At 37.8% G+C, this 26,233-nt stretch overlaps 1 protein-coding gene across 1 annotated transcript in view; it reads left to right on the top strand.

Annotated features, from left to right (window-relative positions):
- LOC105923288 (collagen alpha-1(XIX) chain) overlaps window positions 1-26,233 on the top strand; it is a gene marked incomplete in the record, with an annotated part of 154,810 nt that overhangs the window by 49,567 nt on the left and 79,010 nt on the right. The window contains 1 exon segment of the mRNA XM_036125877.1: window positions 16,528-16,572. Coding sequence (XP_035981770.1) covers window positions 16,528-16,572 — 45 coding nt within the window.

Raw genomic sequence — 26,233 nt, 5'->3', positions numbered from 1 at the left:
GTGTGCATAAATAGTATGGCCGAAAGTCCGGATTAGACTGTAAAATTGTGAAACACCCAAGACTAATAACAGCATCCGTCCAGGAATGTGAACATTGAAAAAGCATTGCTGACCCAGTAAGGACCCAATGCAATAGGCACCCAGCTTACACTGAAACACTGTGCAGACATTCAGCTGATGGGGGGTGGGGGGGTATTGAGCTCATAGTTAAATATAAATTTATCATCACTTCCTCGCCACATAAAGATGCAAATTCATACAGTAAAGCAGCCTTCTTTCCACTCCTTAGGAGACGTTAAAGTCAATGAGCTCTTAAAACTCATGGTTGAGGATGTGGTAGAAACGTGGCTGTTGTAAAGTATTCAGGTTCCCTTAGGATCTCTCTGCCTCAGTTTCCATAGACATCTACTGTCTGCGCTTCCTGTGTTTGCCTTTGGCTTTAGTGTTTGCACACCGTGTGCTGGTTAGTAGCAGGAGGTTTGCTGAAAATGCTCTGTAATGATGATTTTACCCAACACTATGCTGTGTTCTGTAGCTGTTTACCCTTGTACTGTCAACTTTGTCCCCTACTGTTGTGTGACAGCTGAAAAGACATGTAATGCTGAATGGGAATTATTTTCTCACTTTCATACAGCTTCTTGTCTTGTGTTTGTTTCTGTTTTCTTATCTTTGCTGGCTCAAAAAAAGAGAAAAGTCTCCTTTACAGTATTCAGTGTTTAATTGCCAGACTGCCTAATTAGGGATGTTACCCAACACACATCATACATTCATGCATTGAGGACATCCATCCTCTCTCAAAGAGAGCCTGCAATCTGATGGCTGGCTGTATACCCGTACGTACAATTTGTGATGAAACCAGTTTGCCATCTAGTGGCTCTTGTGTAAATAACCATTTTGCTCTACAGGGTCCATGATTGAGTCTCTGTGAGGGGGAGCCTTCATGGAAAGCTTCAGCCAAGGGACTATAGGTGCAATCTTGGCCAGCTGAGCTGTGTCTTAAGTCGGCTGCAGTGTCAGGCATCTCTTTATACGTCCCTGAATATTTAGATGGCTGGGAGTTAAAGACGGCATTGTGTGCCAGTCAGAATGGTGAAAAATGCTAAGCTGCATTTGAGACCCTGCCAGGCAGCTGTCGGCTTTGCCGTTCTCTTCCTGCCCCGGCCGCTCCTCTTAACCCTCAGTAAACAACTGGAACAAATCCTATTTTATTGCGGCTTTTACCAAGTGTGAGGGATCTCTGCAAGCTCCAGTGGCCAGGCTTTTTTCTAAGACTGTGCAGTGTCCTAAGATGGCATTCAAGGAGCGTAGTCAGAAGTAGGAAATTTGCACTGTCTGCCTCTAATTAGATCTTTAATAACAAGCAGGTGCAGCCGTGCTCTGTGTAGTGTCTGTTGTGCAATTCCAAGCGAGCAGTATGATCTGTATTTACCGAAAAAGCACTGCTATTGAATTTGACTCAATAAAAATGGCTTTGGTGTAGATTTTGACAAAACACGCTATAATGTGTTGGTCTAACATGAAGAAGACTTATCCCTTTCACTAGCAGATTATTAATGTGTTGACACTAATTTCCATACTGATCAGTATTTCACACACACACACACACACACACACACACACACACATAAATTCTCGTCTTGCTTTATGTGGTGAGGATGTTGCTTTGACTCCCACTGACTTCCATTGATTTTCAATCCTGTTCAACCCTTTGTATGCCTTAACCCTGACAATAACCCTAAACTTAACCATTACTACTCCACACCTAAAATGTTTAATCTTAACCTAAACTCAAATCTCACTTTACTCCTAATCCTTACCATTGGCAAAAAACAAAGTGAGGACCAGCCACCACACTGTCCCCACTTTAATGGTAAAATCTGAAAAACGGTCTTCATTCTAGTAGCTAAACAGGAACACACACACACTGCTGGTTCATTTTTATTTTTATTTTTTTATTTTTGTTCATTAAGCTTTGAAAATTTTCAAACATATTAGACCAACTAATTGTGACCCACCCTATTATTCTTCACAGACATTTTACTGTCAATTTTAAATACTCCATCATGTGAATGGATTTCAATGAATCCCATATATAAACTGGAAGTAGTTAGAGATTAAAGTTATGCTGCATAATAGACTTAATTTCATTGGTTTGTGTGACTTAATTCATGCAAGTCAATTAGTTCTTTAGAAGAAGCAGCATTTAGTTTTTATGCTCCACTAATCTGGAACAAACAACAAAAATGCTGAAACCCTGAGTTCCATTAAATCAATGTTAAAACCCAATTAGTTTAGAGTTGCCTTTAACTGTAAATGTTGGAGTTTGTAGCCCAACTTGTCTTATATATCTGACCTACTGCTACTATTCCAATGCCATGTGCTTGCCTCTGCAATGTTTTCCTATCTCTGTAATGCTTTCTTTGCTCTGTTTGTTTGTTTATGTACAGCACTTTATGTTATTATTATTCTTTTAATAATAATTATAATTATTCAATATTGAATCAATCAATTAATAATCAATAATTATTTTATTATCGAAAAGTGCTTTACAAATACTTTTCTCAAAATAACTTAACCTTTTACCTGCTACATAGTTTGCGCTGGTGGACGCTAGTTTTCAACGTACATACTTTAACCATAGAATGGGTAATAAAGTGAATATAGACAGGCAATATTTTACATAGTGAGTGTGAATTGTGTTGTTAGTTTGAATTGCTTCCCAATAAGGATCTGTTCAGCCATCATGTTTTTTGTCGTTATTGTTGAGTTGGTAATTTCTAATGCAGAAATAAACAAATAAACTCATTTTAACGAAAATATCGGTTGTTTAGTAATCTGGGTTATGGACTGTTCTTTTAAGTCCACTCTTTAGTAGCTTTAACGTTACACATTTGGTACCTTCATTCATTTGTTCAATGGAAAACTTAACTCAGTATGGTTAGTCAAATCCATAATCTAACCCTGTAGTGTTAAATCAACCTAGAGGAAGGTTTATTTTTTAACCAAGACTGGGTTAGCAAAATATTCTATATTGGGTTGATTTAATCTTGCGAGTTTTAGAGTGTAAACATATAAACATTTAAAGTGATATACACTTGTGACAGGTCATAAATAACCCAGGAAGAAGTCTCTGGGCTGCTTTGAGGTATTTACAGATTCTGTAAGAGTGGGATCTAAGCTTTAGAATGATGTCAAACTTGCGGAAATCAACAAATTGAATAGAAGAAGATATGACCATTTGAATGTTGGCACTCTGCAAAGAAGATCAGTGAGAAAACAGGCCTCAAAGTTTCTTTAAAATCACCTTCAGGCAGGGGAGTGTTAACAAAAGCTGTTCATTTGAATTGCGTTGCATACAGGGTCCGAAATTAATACTCGCCAGTTGCCAAAGGCGAGTAAATTTCCCGTTCGGCGAGTGGATTTCAGAGCGCTAGCTGCCACATGGCGAGTAAATGTTTGCACCAAATAAAATAAAAATGACATAAAAATAACAAAACCCATCTGGGCTGCGGATGATCCGTTCAAAGCTCTGTCCATCCAGAGCTCAGTCTAGACCCGCCTTCTACGGAACTGGTTCAGCTTCTTTCACATTCAGATCCAGTCATGGCTGCACGCTGGATCAGAAAACAGATCTGCTAACCAGATACAGTCTAAAACCCTAGTTAGTCTGTGTAGAAGTTTCATTCTTATTTATTATTGTTTCTGTTTTTTTTTTTTTTTAACTATGTGCGCTGCGGTTCTTTGCTTTACCGCTCTTACTGCCCCCCGTCTCCCTCTCGGAGCCAGCTTTTATCAGCGGCCAGCCTTCAAGACGTGAATGACTACGTGTAATGTCCTTCCACTCCTACCAAAATGTCCCAATTAAAGTCAATAGGAGAGTCAGTAGCTGTTTTTCATGCTCTTTTGTTTTTACCGACACAGAACCAGCGGTGCTTCGGTGGGCTGCTGCCTTGCGCTTGAATTCAGATGCGCAAAATTACGTTACATGTAATTTTGGTGCGCACTTTTAAGGATCATTTTAAGGAACTTGTAACATCAGGGGCTTCAAATCAGACACATTGTTTCCTATCTCTCCCCTCTAAAGGAGCCCTTTACAGTCTTTATTTATGCATTCCCCCCCCACAATTCCCCCCACCTTCGCGCACAGCGCACCAGGCTAAAATCCAGCAGCTGGATCATGCGTACAGACGCAGCGTGAACCCTGCGTGCTTTAAGTGTTGCAGCTGAGGGGAACATTTTGGACTGTATATGCTTCATTCCGCCTCATTCACAAATAAGACCAACATGAATAGAATAATGATAGTCTGTAATGTTTTTTATCACCTGGATGTGAATCTGATAATTCATATTGTGTCTTTTATAATCAACTACAATATTTTTTTTTTTTTTAAGTCAGGAAACAACGATTTCTCTTCCAGGGTCCAGTCAGCCACGCCCCCCAAAATTAACATAATCTCACTCTTATAAAAGTTGAGGTCTGGTCAGGATTAATATTTTGGCTGGTAAAAAGTATGCCTGGCCGGTTGATTTTTACATCTACCGGCCAGCTTGGCCGGTGAATCAGGAAGTTAATTTCGGACACTGGTTGCATACCTTGCAACCACACCTCCCCCCCATTCAATGCCTGTCAATAGAGCGTCCAGATCAACTCACAGCACTATTTTGCTCTTTTAAAGATAATTTACAGCTCTGCATTACAGTATGTGTGTTAGATATGTGCTTAGAACAAAGATCTTTCAACAAAAAACTAAGAAAAAAAAGTTATCATTTACAAAATTGATGAATGATACATTTACGTTTTTTTTTTTATCTCTGCATATTTTTATGTCTGCAAGTTGCATTATGCACAATGGAATTGCTTTTTTTCTTTTAAGGAAGTTTTCAAAAAGCGTTTTATGGGCACTTGTTAAGAAAACATTTCTCATTTCATTTACAATACAAAATAATACCATGGAGCAATCCTTCAGGTAAAACAGCAATCAATCATACAAAGGAAGAATTTATGCATTTCTAGCTCAAAGACCGCAGTTTAAGGGTTGGTGATGTTCATACCTGCTCATTATGCAGGTATGAGTAGAAATGTTAGTACATTTTTCGTACTATTTAGCTAACCATATGGTAGAAACATGATAAACATATATTTCCCATGTCTTGTGTTACATTGAGTACACTTCAACAATTACATTGTGCAATAAAACAAATGCTAGTATTATCTCAGAAATGTAAGGGTTTTCACACTTTTCTCAGTTTGTGCTCTGCCAACTTGTTCCTATTTTTGCCCTGATGCGTCACATTTTTTTTCTCAAATGGTGCCAAACTCATACTAGTCCTTGCTTGTGTTTCCATAATTGCAGCTCTGATTAACCAATCACAACTTTATGACCACCATTTCTAGAACTCCAAATTTAGTTTTTTTTTGTTTGTTTGTTTTTTGGTTAAATCTGCTTAACTTAAGACCAAAAGCAGCAGAAAAAATGTATCTTCATCGTTAATAAAATGTCCGACCAGCATCACAGACACACAGGATCACTGCTGTTGGATTTAATTGTTAAATCCTGAGTTCAGATTTTTTTATTTATTAGATATCTTTGTTTCTGCTCCACCTCTTAACTCCTTTTTGGATGCATTTGGGTCCTTCACAACCACTATCCCCCTTTGTGTCACAGTTTGAATACATTTTCCTCTTAATACTGTGTTTAACTGTTTGCTACGCTGCTGATATATTTCAGCACACATAAAAGTGAACTGTATTGTAGTTTCAAAAGGAATTATTCCATTAAGAACAAGATATTAGGAGATTGGATGTTTATGGAGATAAATATTGTGTTTTTTGTAGTCAGTTTGTGTTCTATACTGCGATCATAAAAAAATGCAACATTTATTTGATGAGATGTTCGTAGTAACAAGGATTTGGTCCAAGCCTGTGCTCAAGCTGTGGAAAACCAAATAGATTATTATGATGATCTTTTTTTAAACTGGTTGAGCCCTAACCAGTTAGTCATTGAACATACTTTGCAGAAAAAGCCCTTACTTGAAATTACTTGTAAGATCCACACAGATGTTACCTGATATTGATAATGAGGGTTCTTGTCTTTGTTTTACCTGAAACCCTTTTTGCGTTTAGTCAGCTATTGTTGCTTAGGGTGTGGTCCTGGATGGGGATTACGGATGTGAATTGTGCAGCAAATTGTCCCTAGTTTTCACAGGGAATGGTGGCTTTGACCAAAGGCCTAAAAAGATTAGAAGCATCTGTAATGTATGCGTTAGAGTTTTCAGCCTCTTACAGTTTTGGAGCAGGCAAAAAAATGTAAACAGGGAATAAACATTGAGACAGGCTGTGCAGTGGCAGCCGTTCTCTATGTTTGTGCCTTTTCTTGGGTGTTAGCAAACAAATTCACATTTCCACAGACTGCATTTTTATATTTGAAGTTCAGCATCTTTTGTAACTCAAGGAAGGAGGGAGCACTTCTTTGGCTCTCTGTAACACTATGGCTGTTTTTATTAGATTATAATAGAATGTACTTCTTCATCCTTATGTTAACTTTATATTCAAGTAAAAAATGTTGGGAAAAGTTTACAACTTTAATTGTTATATATACACTTTCTTTTTTTTTTGTTACCAAATAAACACAGCTGCTGCTTATGACGGAAGCATTATTTTTTTTTTACTGCACAACAGTTCTACAAAAAGGCTCAGGTGGCTTTAAAACTTGTCCCTGAAGGCAGACAGGCGTAAAGATTTTTCTGCCAAGAAAAGGCCATGTCTCCCTGAACACTCTGACCACTTTGGCTTTGTAGTGTAGCTTACTTGACCTCACAAAGTTCCGCCAATCAGTTCTGCACATTACCACTAGGCGATATCGTAAGCAGGCCTTGACATTACGTTTAGTTAGGCTCAGTTCAGTTATGATGGGTAGTCTTCAAAATTCAGCTGACGTTCCTGATGGAAGCTTAGGTCACTTCCTGTTTGGAGGCGACTTCCTGTCGTATTTTTGAAAATGTCATTTGAAATTATAATATGTTATTAGACAAAGTTTTAAATTTCTTTTTCTTTTTTTTAACGTGTCCTGTCTGGCAGTGTAGCATTAAGAATTTCTTGTCTTAATGCCAAAGAGAGCCCAACATATTTTACTTTCACAAGTTGAGTATTGCTAACTTGACTCTCGCCAGATGGATTTTATTCTGCAGAGCTTGACACGTGGACATGTGGAGCTCAGCAGAACTACATCCCTCTGGCGACAGTCAGGTTAGAGCATTACTGCTTTCGTCATAGTGCTCTGCTTGATTTATATATGCAAAAAGCTTTATTACATTTTATTCTGGAACTATTTCATGCTCAATGGAAACAAAAATGGGAAGGTAGAAGAGAAAAAAAAGAAGAGAAAAAGATGAGTCAAAATGCTAAAAGTGAAAAAAAAAGGAAAGTGCAATATAACATCCTTGGAGTCTGCTTCCAGACTTGCAAAGAGAGATATAAAAAGAACAGCAAAACAAACAACCAACACCTTGACACCATCACTGAAAAATATACAGCATTAGTTAATACGGGATGTATAAAGTGACAGCTAAAGCTAATAATAGGGATTTTCTCTATAGAAGTGAATCTGTAAGGACCTGAATCCAAGGACCTGTAAGTGTTTGTGAGAGTGCACATGTGTATGTAAGGTTTGTGTATGTAAGGAAAATGATCAATAGTGGTTGTGAGTGACTTGGGACGTTGCTCTTAATGGGTGAGGCTAAAGTGATGTCATCAATTTCCCATACCAATGTTTTGAACAGTATTCCATGAGAGGCACACAACAACTGGTGTAGATCCTCTCTGCCTCACTCATATGGACCAGGCAGCAATCACAATTTAGAGTAAGATTCAACGTCACCTTGTTCTGTGTCCTCCAACACATCTTGATACTTATATGAGTCAGAGTGTAAAAGGAGGTCATCCACCAGCAAAACAAGTCACCTCTTGTTCTAAGTGGGTGGAGCTAATGCAATGTCAGAAAATGACCATGTGTTGGTCTGTGATGATACATAGAAAGTTTGGTACAGCTCCGACCTTGAGTATGAAAGTTATTTATGTATTTTGCCTTTTATTTCAAGAAGTAAAATGTTGAGGTTTTGTTTTGCCCACATGTTTTGATGCAATAGAAAGGTTTTGATAACTTTTCATCTCAAATGCCCTAAGACAAAATTAATTTGTTGTCTATAAGTTAAAAGCTATACAGGGTGTACGCTTAGATATGTGTGTAAAAAAGAGAAAATGAGGGCTTTGATCAAAAATGGCCTACATCCTGAGGAGTTTGGATTATGGCTCCAAGATATTTTTGTAGGTCTTGAGGCACTACATATGTGTGCCAGATTTCATCATCTTTGATCAAAACATTACATGGGGCTGATTGTTATGCAGGTCATAGCTACAGCTTTTCCGTCAAAACAGTTAATTTGTCAAAAATAATACATCTACAGAATGGCAAAAAAAAAATTGAGACGGAGCTCAGGTGTTGCCAGGTTGTAGGAGCTCTGTGATGCTGATAAATAGCTTCTTCCTGGCATTACATTTATCAGATTCAAGAACTGATTCAAGAACTGAACATTGGTCAAGCTTTTTAGCACTGGTGCCAACTTAAGGAACAAATTTGTCACAGCAGTCCGAAGCTCCTTTCCTCCCCATGATAGAGTTCTTACTGTTGACTCCACGAAAGGTCATAGTACTGGAGCTAGGAACTGGAGCTAAAAGCTATTATTAAGAGTATTCCAATGAACCCAAAGTCTGAGATGTGTAAAATGTCAAAAACCCTCAAAAATTACCCTTTGACCCAAAATGGACAACTTGCTGTTGGTTTTAGGACATACATCCAAGAGACTATTTTCCTTGTTTTGGAGTGTCATTTTAGTCTTTTTAGTTTAGTAGTTTATTGAATCTTGAACACCAAGTGTTATAGTCAAACATCAGTCAACAACCCATCCACATTCAAATACATTTATTAGATTGAAATTTAAATCGTATGTATTTACCAAGATCGGAAATGTGTAGACTAAAGCTATTCAGCTTACACATGCCTGCCCTTTAATTTTTAATTTCCACTAAACCATTAAAACTCTCCAAGGTTTCAGTGTAGCAGATACTTAAAGAATACTTTGAATAAACAATTTAATCCAGAAAAAAAAAGACTAGAAAATAAATATTTGTACCAAGTTTCCAATGTGTACGTTAGACAGCTTGACCAGGCTAAGTTTAGGGGGGGTGCTCTTGAGCCGTTTGACCATGCCCATTTTAATTTCATAGAAATGTTTAAATGTCTGGAAAAATTGTGTGTTTTATTTATATATATATATTTAGAATTCAAATTACAGTAGGCCTTTGCAGTGCTTTTGCTGCTTTATCCTAATTGGATAGACCTTTCAAAACAGTTATCACAAGTATAAAATAAGTATCCAATTTTCCTCCAAGGGCTGTGTATTAAGATTGAATTTGGTCCTGTGGTGATCATGCCTGTTGCTCTTTTACTTTATCTGCTAACCCCACTTGATAAGGTCATTTATTTGGTGGATTAAATGGGTATTAGTGGTGTGTCAGTTTTAGTGCTTCATATATGATGCGTTCTGCCCTCTGTCTTGTTGTACTGTACCCAGGATGGATGGCACAATATGGAATCTGTCAGGGAACATGTTGACGTTTGGGATAAGGATTAGGAAGTCATCATAAAGGAGTGCTTCTGCTGTGTATCACCGTTGGTGTTGACTTTGCACTTAGATTGAGGCTTGTGTTGCAGGACTGAGCAGAGCCCCATGGCTGCCGATTCCTTTATACTTTTTCCATTCCCCACTGAGCTGGAGCCAAAGACTCGGATCCGTGTGGATTACGTTAGAAGTTCAAACTCCCTGTTAGCTATATGAGCCCTCCTTACGTTCAGCTCTGATGTGTGCCAACTCAAGCATTAGCTTGCACTGTAATTGAATTAAGGTGATCTACATTTTCTCATTCGTTTGCAGGTTTTTAATATGAAAAAGACTAATACTTCATGAGAGTATGTGATCCTTCTCTTGGTTTGTTTTTGGCTTACACAGAGAGCTAGTTCTTCTGAAACTCTGACTCTTCCATTTTTGTCTCCTCCGCTGTCCTTTAAATTTTTTCCAACTCTTTCCTCAGCAATCATGTCCTTCCTTGCTTTTCTCCATCTCAACCCCCATCTAATCTACTGCAGTGACCTGAAGGAGGGCTTCACACTGCAGCGCTCAAATAATAATCAAGCACTAGGATGTTGTCAAATTTATAGGACACTGAGCGTTGCATGGCAACAGAGATTGTCAGGGTGATTCAACAGACACTGGAGGTTGTGCGAAGAAAGTAAAAGGCTAAATGACAGAAAACAGGGAAAGGAAGATGAGGTAACGAGAAAAGCAACAGACAAGAGAAAGGAAGGAATTTGGGATTTAAAAAAGGGCGACACTTTTTACAGAACGGGAGACAAAAAACTGAACAACAAGCAAATAATGTTTTAAAGTTAAAGTTTTCTTAGCTGTAATTAAACATGTATTCACAAACACCAACTTCTCTGTGGTAATGCGTGCTTTACTCTTTTTCCAATTTACCATAACCACACTGATATTTTTTCTTTGCAATTTTACAGAGCTGGAAAGATCTAAATTTTCTTCTGATTAGTTTCATTGCAACCAGCTTTTTTCACAACTATCACGTTGTCTCACATTTTTTTAATCTTTCTGCCTTTGTAATAAAGTTCAAACTCTCATTTTTCATTTCCTTTTCATCCTTGTTGCCTAGTGACTGCCTTTGGGCTGCAGTACATCTAAGGTTTTCACCTTTCTTCAGAATTTTTTTTTTTTTGTCATCATAAGTGAGCAAGTAAATAACCATATAATAAATAAGTAATAATTTGTTAAGTTATGCGTAATCAATGATCAGGGGAATCAGTGGGTTTAACATGATTACCTATTTGGGCAGCCAAATAGGTCTTGTGTGTGTGTGTGTGTGTGTATATATATATATATATATATATATATATATATATATATATATATATATATATATATATATATATATTATTTTATTTATTTTTTTTTTTTTTGTAGAGAGAGAGAGAGAGATACTTAGTAATTAAGATATTGTGAAATAGGTTAGCAACTAAGTAACAAGAAGGCAATGAATATAAACTTATTAGGTAATTAATATGGAACTAATGCCAAAATAACAGATATGGAGATATTAGTTAAAGGTCCAAAACTATTTACCATTGAAGGTATTCAAAAACAAATAAAAGTGTATTAGTTGTCCATGGATGAGAAAAGCACTCTTAAATGCTCCTAGAATAAACTTTTGCACCAAAAATAAATACACTTGAAGAACTTTGGGGTCAGAAGCCGAACATAAAATATATAAAAAATAAATCAATGAGTATATTACGATCATGTAAGAAGGAATTTTATTTAAAAAATATTAGAGGAAAATAAAAATAATTTGGAGGAAGCTGGTGAATATTAAATAACATCATCAATAAGTGCGATAACACACCAGTCAGCAGTACATAGTTTTGTTGATAAAGGTTATGAAAAATCTAATTACAATAAAATTACAGAAGGATTGAATCAACATGTCATAAATGTTGGACCTGGTTCGGCAAGCCAAATTCCAAATTCTAAAGGACTTAATTGGCCAGGATTAGTGAAAAGAACCCACACTGAATGTTTCTTAAACTAGTCACAAAAATTACTTTTGGATACATTAGACAACTATAAGAACAAAATGCCCAGATATTTACATCAAATCACTACGGCATTGGTGAGAAATGTTATTGAGGGAATTTACCATATCACTTGTGGTGTACCACAGGGATCAGTATTGGGTCCTAAACATTGTTACATTATATAGTAGTTCAATTTGTTGAATCTCAGGGAGATTGAAATGTTTACTATTTGCAGACAACACTACTATTTTTTTGTACTGGGGATGATTTCAATTTGCTGCTGTATGATGCAAGTGATATCATACAATGATTTTCAAGAGGTTGAAATTGAAAAATACATTTATTGGTGCAATTATTGATGACAAGGTTGACTGGAAACTTCACAGCTAATAATTCAATTTCAATTCAATTTATTTATATAGCGCCAAATCATGAAACATGTCATCTCAAGGCACTTTACAAAATCAAGTTCAATCATATTATACAGATTGGGTCAGATTATACAGATTGGTCAAAAATGTCCTATATAAGGAAACCAGTTGATTGCATCAAAGTCCCGACAAGCAGCATTCACTCCTGGGGAACCGTAGAGCCACAGGGAGAGTCGTCTGCATTGTACATGGCTTTGCTGCAATCCCTCATACTGAGCAAGCATGAAGCAACAGTGGGAAGAAAAACTCCCCATTAACGGGAAGGAAAACCTCCGGCAGAACCGGGCTCAGTATGAACGGTCATCTGCCTCGACCGACTGGGGTTACAGAAGACAGAGCAGAGACACAACAAGAGAGACAAAAAAGCACAGAAGCACACATTGATCTAGTAATCTGTTCTACATTAGATGGTAGTAGCGGGTGAGCTGTCTTCTCTGGATGATGTCACAGTTAACAGAACGCCAGACCAGGTGTGCCTACTATGAAGAAAAAGAGAGAGAGCAAAAAGTTAAAAGCTGAAATGACGACAGTCATTTCAATGTAATACAATGCAAAACTGGAGAACAGTAGACTGAAGAACAGTAGAAATCAGTAGAGTGAGAAAATTATAGATTCATAAAAAAACATATTCAATCAATGGCTTCTAATACCATCTTCAATAAAGTTTGTACTTGACCCCAAATCACTCAACATTGTCTACTCCGCTTTAGTCTTAGGGTGTACACATAGAAAGAAGGGGTGAGTTTGTTTCTTGTCACTTTTTTTAAGAAAAAAGTCACTAGAGGGTTTGAAAGTGCAACAATGATCGCTATGGAGCTACCAGATGAAGATGGAGCTGCTTTTATACCCCGGCAGAGCTACTGATGTTACTATATCAGAATTACGTCACATCGAAGCGTATGTTAATTCAAAATTCAATGTAAGACCACCGTTTAACCCTAAGAGGGCACCGCACTGATGATTTTACACACAAAGGCAGGATCTCAACAAATATGCCCTAATTTTTTAATATAATGACCAGGATATGTATACAGTACTATAAAACAACCATGTTAACAGTTTGTTGGCAAAAAAAAGTTGATTTGGGGTGAGTTGCCCTTTAAAATACAAGGAAGTGAAAACACACAGAGTAAGTAAAAATTGTCAGGAAACCAAGGGGTCTGATGGTTTTTTTTTTTGCTCCTTGGGGATCCTGTACTCTGTATTTTTCACCTTAGTATTGTTTAGCCTGAGATTCTTGTTTCTGTTATTAGGTTAAACTTCAGTTCAGTATTTATATTTATAGCTTTATTTGGTACCTGTTTGACTCCGTTACTGTCTAGTTAGCTTATGTCCGTTAAAGTTCCCTGTTAGATTATGTTATTCCTCTGCACCTGCCAGTTCATTGCCCCTCATTTCCTGCAGCGTAATTGTTTAATTCAGTTCACCTGTGCCTAATTATTCACTTGTTGTTCCATCCGTCTCTTCCCCTATACGTTCTGCCTACTTTGTCACTCACATTGTCAGGTCCTCCCTCTTCTTGTAAGCCTTTGTATTATTGTAATAAATATTCTTTAACTCATCATGCGCCTTCTGGGATCTTGTCTGCACTTCGGTCTGCCACCTAGAATCCCGACAAAAATATGCTCTCAAACACGTTCTTAAACAAAGCAAAAAAAAATTATAATAATAATCTTACGAAATACTTGAACATATGACAACGTCAACATGCAGAAACATTTGCCATTTTCTTTGTGCACTCGCTATCCTCAAGGTAAACTGCTTTGCTGAGCATTTAATAATACTATATCTTTGCTCCTTCCTTGATAAAATCAAAAGTCTGGGTCTGTTTTGTCCATTTTCTTTCTTTATCCCAGTCAGTTGTTTCAGTTTGGACAGTCAACTGAGTGTGAATGTCAATAATGGGTGCAGTCCAATTTTCTCTTGTCTCCTTATTTGAGATACAGTGCTAACTGGGGGTCTCCTTGTTAGTCGAACCCCAATAGATTGCATTATGCTGAAAACAACAATCTGTGATGTGAGCCCAAATATACTGAAATAATATGAATGTGACGCAAAAAAGTGAAACAACCTAATGCAAATATTCATATCACATAAACCCAGTACTTATTCACAGTGATTTTACGTTTTACTTTATTCTAATAGGTCAATGTGTAACAAGGTAATTTAAGTAATATAGTAGTTTGGATTGTCTACTGTTTTACTGTGCATTGGGTTTAGTTTGTCTTTGGTTACCTGATGGGTAAGTGAATAAATTTGGATGATAATATCCCATATTTATATGGGATAACTTTTTAACTACTCTTTTTAACAACTTAGTAAACCCAAAGTCAGTTGTTTTTTTAACAGTAGTTCTCAGATGCATAAGGAAAGACCTAACAAACCCAAAGCTCCTCATTAAGAACCTAAGACAATAAAATGTTCTTGACGATGTAAGAAAGCTTCACTACACAAAACCATTGATGTTGATCCCCATTCTCTTAAAGAGAAACAGAGTGCCACTATTTATTCTTATGATTGTATGTAAATAAATGGACATAAAATCAGCGTGTACTTTGGTGTTAAAAAGGATTTTAAGGGCAAGTGTTGGGAAATAATTCTCAAAACTGCATAATTCATGACCTACTTGGAATAATAGCACATGAAATATTCATCAGGTAAATTACTTATCTATGTAATCTGCTTTTGTTGTTGTGTTCAGAGGGGGAAAGGGCAGCAGTGGGGACTCAGGCAAGAACGTATTGTTTCTTTTTCCCTCTCTCAACCCTAGCGATGACTCAGTGTCTACCTGTTAATTATCTCCGAAGGAGAAAAAAAAAAATCAAATAGTCTCTCGCCATAACGCTATCTTGTGAGAAAAATAAAAACCTTGAACACGAAAAATATCTTGTTTTGAATGCACTTGTTACACCCACATGCATAAGCACCTATTGACTGAACACTGGCTTACCGTTCTGACAGCTCTTTTTTTGCGTCGCAAACAGAACAAGGCCTTCAAAGAGACTGCTCAGGTGTTTTATAATGGCAGCCATATGAAGCAAAAAAGATTACATGGTTTAAAGATGCTGCTTCTACACATCAATTTGACTTCGACCAGCTCTTCGCCCATTTATGTTCACGTTAGTCACCATACCGAGGCATTAGAGGTGCATTAACAGCACTGATCAAAAGATGGTGGGCATGGCTTTGTTGGCACATCAAACAGCAGGAACAGAGGGAAGCATGCAATCCCCAAGAGAAGTCACACAGGGGTTGTATTGTGTTGTTATTAGGGTTAATATTTACATTACTACACCTTGCTTTCTCCCTTTTCCATAATCCCGATATCTCTGGACTACAGACATAAACGTACACATGCAGCCTAGGAGCCTGAGCACACATGCAAACAGATGATTAAAAGAAGTAGCTTTCGCTGAAGAGAAGTTCCTTCCCTCGCCTTTGTTGCAGGCAATCGCACACGTCAAGTTCGACCCAGTTAATCAAAGTGAGCGCATGGAGTGTCAGAGGAAAGATTCGGGGGCGTCACTTTGTGATTCTCAACTTTTTCTTTCAGCAGCCAGAGAGCTTGGCTTTTCACAGATCCACACTGCAGCGAACTCTGCAGAGGGAAGAAGTGTTTTTGCGTCACCCGCGCCAACACATACAGTACGAGAGAAACACAATGTCACATTTCCCTCAGATGATGAAACTCATACTAGAAAGAGGTAATGGTATTTAGGCCCTGTAATGCTTACTTGTTGTATCATCCTTCTGCTATTCAGCTGTGGCGTCAATTGATACTGTTTGGAGTTGATTTGACAAATTTCGTGCCAGCTAAATTCCTGGAACGACCTCGTCTGATCCAGCTATTCTCTGCTCCTGCAGAACTGTACTCCTGCAGATGCACACACATTGTTATCCTCGTTTCACATGCACACAATCTGTTGATGTAACCACTCACATGGCTTAACTTTAGGAAGCTTTCGATCTCATTAATACGTCGGATTTAAATATATATACATATATATTAATTTTAGGAGTTCACAATTCCCAAGTTGTCACAAAAAAAGTCTGAGAGAATGACATCTTCCTAACATTGCTTGTTGACACTCTACAGCACTCTGTGGCTTGTCCTGTTTGCTCCTCAGGTTGATTGATACGCTGAGAGAATCACACAGCTGGAAAGGAGGCAGTAAACCAAACGAGGGAACAAAGAGTAGTGGGCCACACGGGGAGATGCAATTAAGCTGTTTTCTTGTTCTTAATTAAAAGTGAATTAGAGACTGCGACAGGAGCTGCTGTCTAGCCTTATTTGCTGGTAGCATCCATGTCTTGCTGCACCTGTTCTTGTACATCCACTTATCTTATACTCATCCTGTTTTTGTTTTTTTTCTTTGTCTTTTCACTGTCCTCCTCAGGGACGGAGAGGAAAGCCCGGGGAGCCTGGACCGAGAGGCCCACTTGTAAGTGATCTACTGTGTCAAAGAAGCAATGTAGTTGAAATAATATTACTGTACTTCCTTTTTATAAACAATATCTGTTCATAAAGTGGAAACCAAATACTTATATACACTGAATAAACATTTCCTATTGTCTGACTTTAAATCAGACAAAACGTTTCATATTTTTCCTGAGCTAGGATTACCAGAATAATTTATATTTGCTAAATACCAGAATGTTGTGAGAGATAATTTATTATCGGGTTTCTTCCTTCAAATTCAGCTGTTTACATATATTTTCACAGTATTTGTAATTCCCTTTAAACTGTGTGACTTGGGTCTAGTATATTTGAGGGTCCCTCCACAAGCTTTTCAGCCAGTTTGCGGGAATTTTGGCTGATTCTTTCAGAAAGAAGTGGTGTGACTGAGTCAGGTTTAAAACTTGTCTTAATTGCACCATTTTTTTCAGCTCTGGGGCCTCATGTATGAAAAAGTGTGCAGTACTAAACGTTGGAGGTAGGGAGGATTCCTGAAACTTTGCAGCACACAAAACAATTCAGATGTACAAAATAGCGTGTACCTCCACTTGTACCTTGGGCCCGATCTGTCCCCACCTCTAAATAGATATGCAAATCTGTTTAAATACCCAGAAGGCACCCACCACATGTCCAAATAACCATGGCTACCGCGCTGTCAAACTGTCACGGAGACACCGAGGGATATGTGTTGGGAATTGCAGCAAAGCGGCAGCTTCTTGAGTCACATCAGCGACTCATTAAAGAAACTGGGTTAAAATGAAAAGTTTGTCTGATCAGACCTGTTGTGTTCTACAACGTCTAATCAGATCCAAACGGCACTTTCTAGCTGCTGCATTGAACTCGATTAGCGTAATGCTGATCACTGTAATGTACACCAAATCATTGCAATGATGTGAATATGCCTCCCGTACTTGGATTAGGAACCTGTCCCCACACACACTTTGTGACGCAGTTTAAGCCTTTAACATGACTCAGGATGTTACATAAAAAATTATGTAATTATCCATCCATCCATTTTCCAAACCGCATATCCCTCATGGGTCCCTCATGGTCACGGGGGTTGCTGGTGCCTATATCCAGCGTTCACTGGGCGAGAGGCAGGGTACACCCTGGACAGGTCAAATTATGTAATTATGTAGGTAATAATTTTTACATTGCTACAGACACTTTTTGTTTGTATTTTCTTAGGGCTGTCAGTTTGAACACATTATTAATGTGTTAAATTTGTTAGACCATAACGGCAACAATTTTTTTGTTGCAAGTTAATCGCGTAGCAAAACACGCACACTGTTCCCTAATGTTTGTTCCCCCGCAGCGCACTCTGGACTGTGTTTCTTTTACCCTTGGTGCTTTCTGTAGTTCCAGGAAGAGATTGTAGCAAAACAGACCCGCATGCAGTGTTGCCCAGTCCACATATTTCATGCGACTTTGGGCTTCTTTTTTCTAAAGTCGTGTGTGAATATCATTTCAGGTCGTTTGTGAAAGTGAAATCGCTTTTTTGGGCTCTAAAATAAGTGACAATAAAAATGAGTTATTAAGAGACGTGCTTGCACTACCGACACTTTGAGTATAACAAGCTGAAATATTGTGTGTATGAACATGGCTATAAACAGCATGCAAAAATATACAAAGAAATTATTGTTGTTTGTGTGAAAACTCAGAATTAGATGTGTGAGAGAGAGTAAAAAAAGGAACAATAAAAGTTGTGACTTTATCGAAACTTTATTGAAACTTTATTGAAATGTAACTTTATCTAATGTAATTAGTATTTACATTTACATTTATTTACACATTTGTATACACATTGTGTAAACATCAGGGCGTTATGATAAGTGATTTAGCCATTATTGGCCAGAGTTTAACATTTTATTGGACCAGGATATTTTCATTCCAATTCTGAAAAGTGCTTGAAAAAAAAAATATTTGTACCAGCATGTTTTTTATTAGTGTTATTTATTGCAAAATTGCATATTAAAATGCCCACATAGGCTTTTACCCTTTTAAAAATAAAAGGATAAAATATGTGATGAATTTGCAATTAATCTTCAGTTAGCTATTGACTTAATGCGATTAATCGCGATTAAAATTTTTAATCGTTTGACAGCCCTAATTTTTTTATAAGCCCAAGTGCTGCATTACAGTGAGGGGCAGAGGAGAAAGAGCGCTCGGAGATCAGCTGCATTACACCAGCTGTCCCTCCCACTATGGAAACACAATTCCGTTCAACACCGCCGGCGCCGTTTGACACGACTCCCAGTCGACATTGTGTTGAGTTTTATTAACTTTATATTCCAACATGGTGTCTGATAGAAGCTCAACTTCATTATCTGTCCACAAGATCGAACATCCCGGTGCTAAGATTCATTCCTAACAGGAAGGTTGCTTTGAAGGATTCTGATTGCCTGACATAAGCCATAATTTTGCGGCTCACTGCCCGCTATGTGTGTGGAGTATTTAAAAAAACAACACATGTGTGTTTGCAGTTTGGTGCGGATGAAAACCTTTCTAAAGAATCTCACCTGTGTATGGTATTATTTTTAAAAATAATATTTGTTGTTTTAAAAACCATGCTGCGTGTGGACTAGTCCTCAATGTGGATGAGCAGAGGCTCTACTATGGCTGGGCTATATATCTAGATTTTAAAAAATATTGAGTTTTAAAATGCGATATAAGGTGAATCTATATTGTTTCTATTGAGATACTCTGTGTTGTGTTAGAATTATACTAGGTAGGTTAACCAGTAGGTTATTTTTCAACTTTTTCTTATATTTATTTACAGCTGTTTGTTAAAAAATAGGCCTGTGAGACATTTTGGATAAAGCTTTTTATAATTACTTTATTTAAATGAAATACATATTGAGAAAGATATCGTATGTCCGCACTGAGCCTAATTATCAAGATATTTTTGATCAAGCCTTAGAATCTACTCCGAGCCTCGCCTGGTTGGCAGAGCTCCTCAGCCTATCTGTAAGGGAGTTCCTGACCTCCTTCCTCCCTGTGGAGGAAGCCATAGGTGAGGGCAGGAACGTAGACCAATCAGTAAATCCAGTGCTTTGCCTTTTGGCTCAGCTCTCTCTTCACCACAACAGATTGGTGCAGCGTACTCATCACTGCGGCATCCGCAAGATCCGTCTGTCGATCTCCCCTGACTCGTGTATAGATCGAATCCATTTGCCTTGCAAAGTGACAATGTGATGTTTGTTGTTACATTGCGCTATGGTAATGTTACACAGTGAGGAAAATTAGGTTTAATCTTCACAAAAAACGTATTTAAATATTAGGTTTTACCTCTGTATATTTTGATGTCCAAAAGAGAAATTAAGAGTAACTTTTATCTTAACTGGATGACATTAAGGTGACGGCAAAAAAAAAAAACAAAAAAAAAAAAAACAGAAACAATGCTCAATAACCTTGAGAAGACAGTAGAACATTTCAATGAATCAAACTTTAAAATCACAATTTTTTTCAGCATTTTGTGCAAAGCAGTGGTGCTTGTTAGATTGTGATATATATGCCTCCTCTTATGCTGCCAAAGATTGTTGTACTATACAAAAAGAACAGCATGGATAAGTTACATTTCAAAAGGAGAATTACTTCAAACATTTCAAACTATTTAAAGTTGGAATAGATAGTTGGCAGTTATTGAGCCAAGTTTTATTGCTGCCTCTTAAGATTTATTTTTTTCTGTCAAGCCTTGTGGATTTTACAGTTAATTGTAATTTATATGTATAGGAAAATATACAATGAACACTATCACATTTCTTCAGCTTACCAAATTCTTCTAGTTAGAATTTTGGTAAACCACGTCATGCAAAAGTATTCACCACCCAACTTTTTGTATTTTGTCATGTCAAAATCGCAAACTTCAGTGTGTTTTATTGGGATTTGTTGTGAAAGACCAACACAAAATAAATTCAACTCACAAAGTGAAGGGAAACTAATGAATTTTTTAAAGAGTTGTGCAAATAAAAATCCTGAAAAGTGTGCTTCACATTTGTATTCAAACCCACTGAGCTGATGCTTTCAGTGGGATTACAGCTGCAGATCTTGTGCAGTACTGTATGTACCAGCTTTGCACATCAAGAGATTTTTATTTTTGCCACAATTTTATAGATCTGGAACTTGACTGTGCCATTTTAGCATATGAATATGCTTGATGCAGACCTTCATGTTGGAGCCTCCTTCCTAGTTTAAAGTATTTTGCAACCTTTAAGAATTTGTCTTCCCTGGGTTTGACCAATATTTAGCTGCATCAATCTTCCCTGTAACCAGATTGTATGTCCCTGAAGAAGAGAAAATATATTTCCATCGCAAGATGCTTCCTATGCTCCAATGTGGTTACAATCAAGTGTTTTTGCATTGGCAGGTTAAAAACGTTTTTCTCCATAATCTGACCAGAGCACCTTATCCTACTTGTTTGCTGTGTCCAGCACATGACTTGTGGCAAACAGAAAATTGGGACTTGTCGTGACTTTATTTCAACAATAACTTTCTCCATGGCAATTTTCCATCATGGCAAGCTTTTTGGACTGCACAGCAAATGAAAGTAAAGATGTCTGGATACAAATGCACGGCGGTTTCTACAAGGTTTTATTCGTAAAAAACGCTAAAACTCTTGTTTTCCTTCCATTTCACATCACATCAAATCCCAACAATTCATGTTAAAGGTTGCGCTCGTAATGTTATAGGATGTAAAAAAAAGTTCACAGGGGTATGAACATTTACACGGCAAAAAAAATCACTTACAAAACAAATGAAGATGGACGTGTATGCAAATTCTCTGAGCATGGTTAAAGACCTGTGTTATGTAGTTCCATGCTTACACGGTATCGATCTGTTTGAAAAGTTACTGCACTGAGAGACTAGTCTTAGCACAAAATCTCAGGGGGTATTTTAAGGTAGCACTTGAATGTGTTTGTATTGATGAGTAGAACAAGTGTGTCTCATAGGCCCATTGAGTGCCTGAGTTATGGTCTTTTCCGCAGGTGTCCAACACTGTGCGTGTGTGTGTGTGTGTGTGTGTGTGTGTGTGTGTGTGTGTGTGTGTGTGTGTGTGTGTGTGTGTGTGTGTAATGACCCCCTGACTAAAGGGCACAAACAACACCGAGCATTAAAGGAGACAGCTTGTCAGACTCTTAACTGCTGATGTCAGAACAAACAGGAGGGTCTAGCCATTGTGTAGCTCAGATGCTTTGAGTGTGCAATTATTTTCAAGCACGGCTGCCTTGATTGCACTATCAGGACTCTATTAGGGTTTGTCTTTATTTCATTGAGAAATAAAGAGACACTCTGTTCTGATTTTATCGTCAATGCTGCAGTTCAGTTGTTTTGGGTATAATTTAGTTACTGGGTGTTAAATCTTTACCGCATACCTGAGTGTGTCTTCTGCTTTCTTAATAAAACATACTCTTTTTGGACAACAGAGTTTTGGGAGAGTAAAATAACAGAGCAGAGGCGTGACATTTCTAAATGGCAATGTCCTCACGATACCCTCCACATGTGCCAGATTTACTTTCATTCACTGGTATTGGCATTTATTACGGCTACCTGTTTTTTTGCTGAGGTTCATCTCAGGGGTGAAATACTGTATTCAAAACACACTACAGGGCCTCACTCTGCTTTGTCCAGTAGCAGCAGGACATTGAGGGCAGTCAAAGGGGGTCAGTGGTTATTTTTCAATGATAAATTAGCATAACACAACAACAGCGGCGTGTGTCAGAGGGGCATGAAAAGCCACAATCCAAATTTACCTGCAGATATCCAAGGTCCAGTTGTGATACTATTTGATCTAATACTAGAGCAAAGGTTAGAAAACATAATGTTGCAGACCAACAACAGCAAATTGGATTAATTTAAAATACATTTGCAATTTAGAAAATAAAAACATGCTAGTGATTGTACGATTAGGCCCATTGCTCGTTTGGAAGACCCATCTTTGCCCAAGGTTTTATTTTGCTTCTGGAATAATGGGTTCTTCCTTGCTGAAAGCAGGGCTACTTTTACAGCGGATAATGACTCTAACCAGTTTCAGCCAGCATCTTCAAAAGATCCTTCGCTTTTTTTCTCTCTGGGTTGATATGGTGCAAATTTTTCACCAAAATGAGTTCATCTCTGGGACACAAACCCCTGTTTGCTTCCTGAACAGTGTGACGTTTATGCTAGCTATTGTTTGAACAGATAAACCTGGCACCTTAAGGATTTTAGAAATTGTACCCAAGAATCATAGATATGGATTATATAGATTTCCACAATTATTTTTGTAATATATTTCTAATAAATTCATGTAGTCCACTGGTGTGCCTACATTTAACAGAAATGTTGTGAATTAAAATATGAAGCATAAAAAGCCAATGACATCACCATCTGGGATTTCACTAAATGTTTAAAAACAAGATAATCTTAAAATATGTAAACGTTCAAATTAGAAGAAAGTGATTAATAACATAAAATAAGGCAGAAATAATTTAGGTGTAAATCATTGACCTAAAACTGGAAGCGTTTAGTCTGATTTATTGTCAGACAGGTAAAGACTGATTTATTTAAAAAAAGTACTTAATTTTAAATTATTTCTTTCATCTGTATAACCTGTGTGCTTAATGCCCCTCTAAGTCAACACAGACATGGCAGGAGTATGTAAAAGGACAGTAGAAGGATCTCCTTTGTCCATGACTGACACCTTTTTGGGTTAATAGTCAGGAACAGATCTCTCTCATCAGAAATGGCACCGCTCATTGAGTCGAAGCGTATCTGCTGCAAGTTAAATGGCTACTCCCAGCCTGTGCCTCCTGCAGCACAGCACAGCATGAGTCAGTGCTCACACGCTAAACTGACAGATGGTCATTACATACCCTACTTTTGCAAAAAGAAAAAAGGGTCTGCAATCATTTTCATGAAGCCCACGGGTGTTTTAGCTCACCAGCAGCACATGAGCTGTGGATTGTACGATTTAAAAACGCTAAACCCAAAACCTCTCGGATATTGACCTCTGTCAGGCTTCCTACAGCTTTTTTTTTTGCAACTTGCTACCTTCACCGATCCACCTACAACCACCTGCTGCCAACCAAGCCTCCCGTGTCCAACACTTGTGATCACCCTGAAAGCGAAACGCAAAAACCTCCTGACCGCACCTACACAGCGGACGTGTAGATTCATCTCTGACTGTAATATTCTGCATGTCTTTCACTGGTCCTTTTCCTTAAAGTAAGGCAAATGTAAGCTGGCCAACCTTGAAAAAGAAGATTGTCTTTTGAAAACAAATTTTACATGTTTTCTTTCTTTTAGAAATCCTAACATGGTGATGGAAGGGCTCTTGTTGAATATAATAATTACAGAACACACCAAACAAGTGATTTCCTGGTTAGTTTATTACTGCCTTTCACTGGAAGGAAACTGTATGATTTTTTCATCAAAATAGTCTACAAAACTGGACCTGGCCAAAAAGACAGAAATATGTGTTAATTTATGGATAATTTTTAGATGATTGTCATGGCTCGGGTCATTTCACCCCTTTACAAAGTCATGTCTTTCCTACATTCCTACTTGGTCCCTTCTTTGCTGTGTTTCAAATCTGTTATCAAACGATTTTGTGCCCCATGTACATAAACAAGTGTATACCATTATATGTTGCTTTGTATCTAAGTATTTTCATAAATTATGGAGATAAATAGTCATGGAAATGCTTAAACCGAATATATAAAATAATTCTGTTAGTGTGTCTTTTTTTATCTAAATTTACCTTAATTCTGATTGCTGTTTTCGCAGATGACTCCTTTGAAATATAATAGATCAAATCACAATAACTCAAAACGATCTCCTGCTGGTAAATATCTGTTACTAGTATCATGAAGAGGCATTTCTTTACAGAATGCTGTGAGTAGACTATAGAAAATTACTGTATTTTAAATTGCCATTTGACGAAATAGAAAGGAAACGCCTCCCTTGTGGATAAAGGATGCATTTCTGGCCGCACTCGATCATTCAGCTAAAGTCCTTCAGTTTCCATCCATCACCTGTCACAACTATCGGCATCCTCCAAGGCTCTGTCCTGGACCCCTGCTTTAATCATTTACCTTCTTCCCCTTGGCAATATTGTCCAGAAATTTAACATCCATTTTCACTGCTACGTGGATGACACCCAGCTCTATTTATCTAGCCAAATTCTATACTCCCACGCTCCTCCCTCACCTCCTGCATATCCGACATAAAATCTTGATTCAGTACTAACTTTGTAAAATTAAACAATGACAAAACTGAGATCCTGCTTGTAGGAACCAAACCTGTACTATGCAAACTTGATGGCTCCACAGCCTCCCCTTTCACCTTAGGTCACGAGTCTGGGTGTCATTACAATAGCATCAACCGGGGTGCATTCTTTTTTTTACAGAATATTAATCGTCTTCTTTCTTCCCTTTCCTCTCACTCTGCATCAGTTCTTATCCATTGCCTTGTCAGCTCCCACATTGACCACTGTAACTCTCTCCTCTTTGGCCTTCCTCAAAAATCCCTCCATAAGCTCCAAGTGGGTCACAATTCAGCTGCTCTCATTATTACCAAACTCCCCTTATTTCATCACATCACCCCAGGCCCACAGCAGCTTCACTGGCCCCTGGTGTAATTCAGAATAAAAAAATAAATAAAATCTTTCAAGGCCATCCACCACCACCTTTCTGATCTCCTTCACATCGCTACTCCCTCCTGCAACCTTAGATCCTCCCATCCACTTTACTGTGCCTCCTTCCCGTCTCAGCACCATGGGGAGCAGCACTTTTTCCTGCTCTGCTCCTAGACTCTGGAACTCACTCCCTCCAGAAACCCACAATATGGACACTTTTACTCACTTCAAGTCTAAACTCAAAACACATCTGTTCAAGAATGCCTACTCACAGTAGTTCCCTTTTCATTGAAACTTTGTGTTGCTTTTATCACAACTTATTGTTGATATATTTTTGGATTTGTTCAGTGTCCTTGAGTGCTCTGAAAGGGGCCACTAAGAGAGTTTAGCATACTGAACATTCAGCCCAAGATGGTCAGGCAATCATTAATTATGGAAAATGAAACCACAACAAGATGAGGATATCATGGCATAAACTATTCAGCGTTCATGCTCTTACTGTACAGTCACTGTGCATTTTACACCATTCGTCCTAGTACACTGTCATTTCAGTGAAAGGACTTTACATTTAAAAAAATTTGCCACATTTAAAACATCAAGATAAGAAACAGTGTGACAGACGCTTTAGAAGCTTTAGGAGCCTTATTTAAACGTCTAAGAAGTGTAAACACTGTACTTAGAAAGCCTTGTTGAGATAATTCCTTGTAGCACTGACAAATGGTAATTTCGTTATTTTGTTAAAGATCCACAAGGGTATAAAACCCTATTCAAGTTGAGTTGGTGTAACTCAATTACTCCAAACGAATTCAAAAGGAGGGTTGAATTATAGCTGTTGATGACAATATCAGCAGGAGACTAAAACTCCCTATATGAGATTAGATCAAATATAATTTTATGATGAAAAACATGGTTTAATACCTGTTACTTGAGTTAGCAGAGATGTACAGTCCTGAATAACAAGCTCTGGTTACAACTTCGCCTTGACTATAAATCAGTAATGCCCCTACATTATGGTTATGTCTTTACAGTGTCTTTA

The sequence above is a fragment of the Fundulus heteroclitus genome, chromosome 22, assembly GCF_011125445.2.
Source record: "Fundulus heteroclitus isolate FHET01 chromosome 22, MU-UCD_Fhet_4.1, whole genome shotgun sequence".
Classification (NCBI taxonomy): Eukaryota; Metazoa; Chordata; class Actinopteri; order Cyprinodontiformes; family Fundulidae; genus Fundulus; species Fundulus heteroclitus.
Note: the sequence above shows the minus strand (reverse complement) of the source record. Positions and strands in the feature narration are given on the sequence as shown.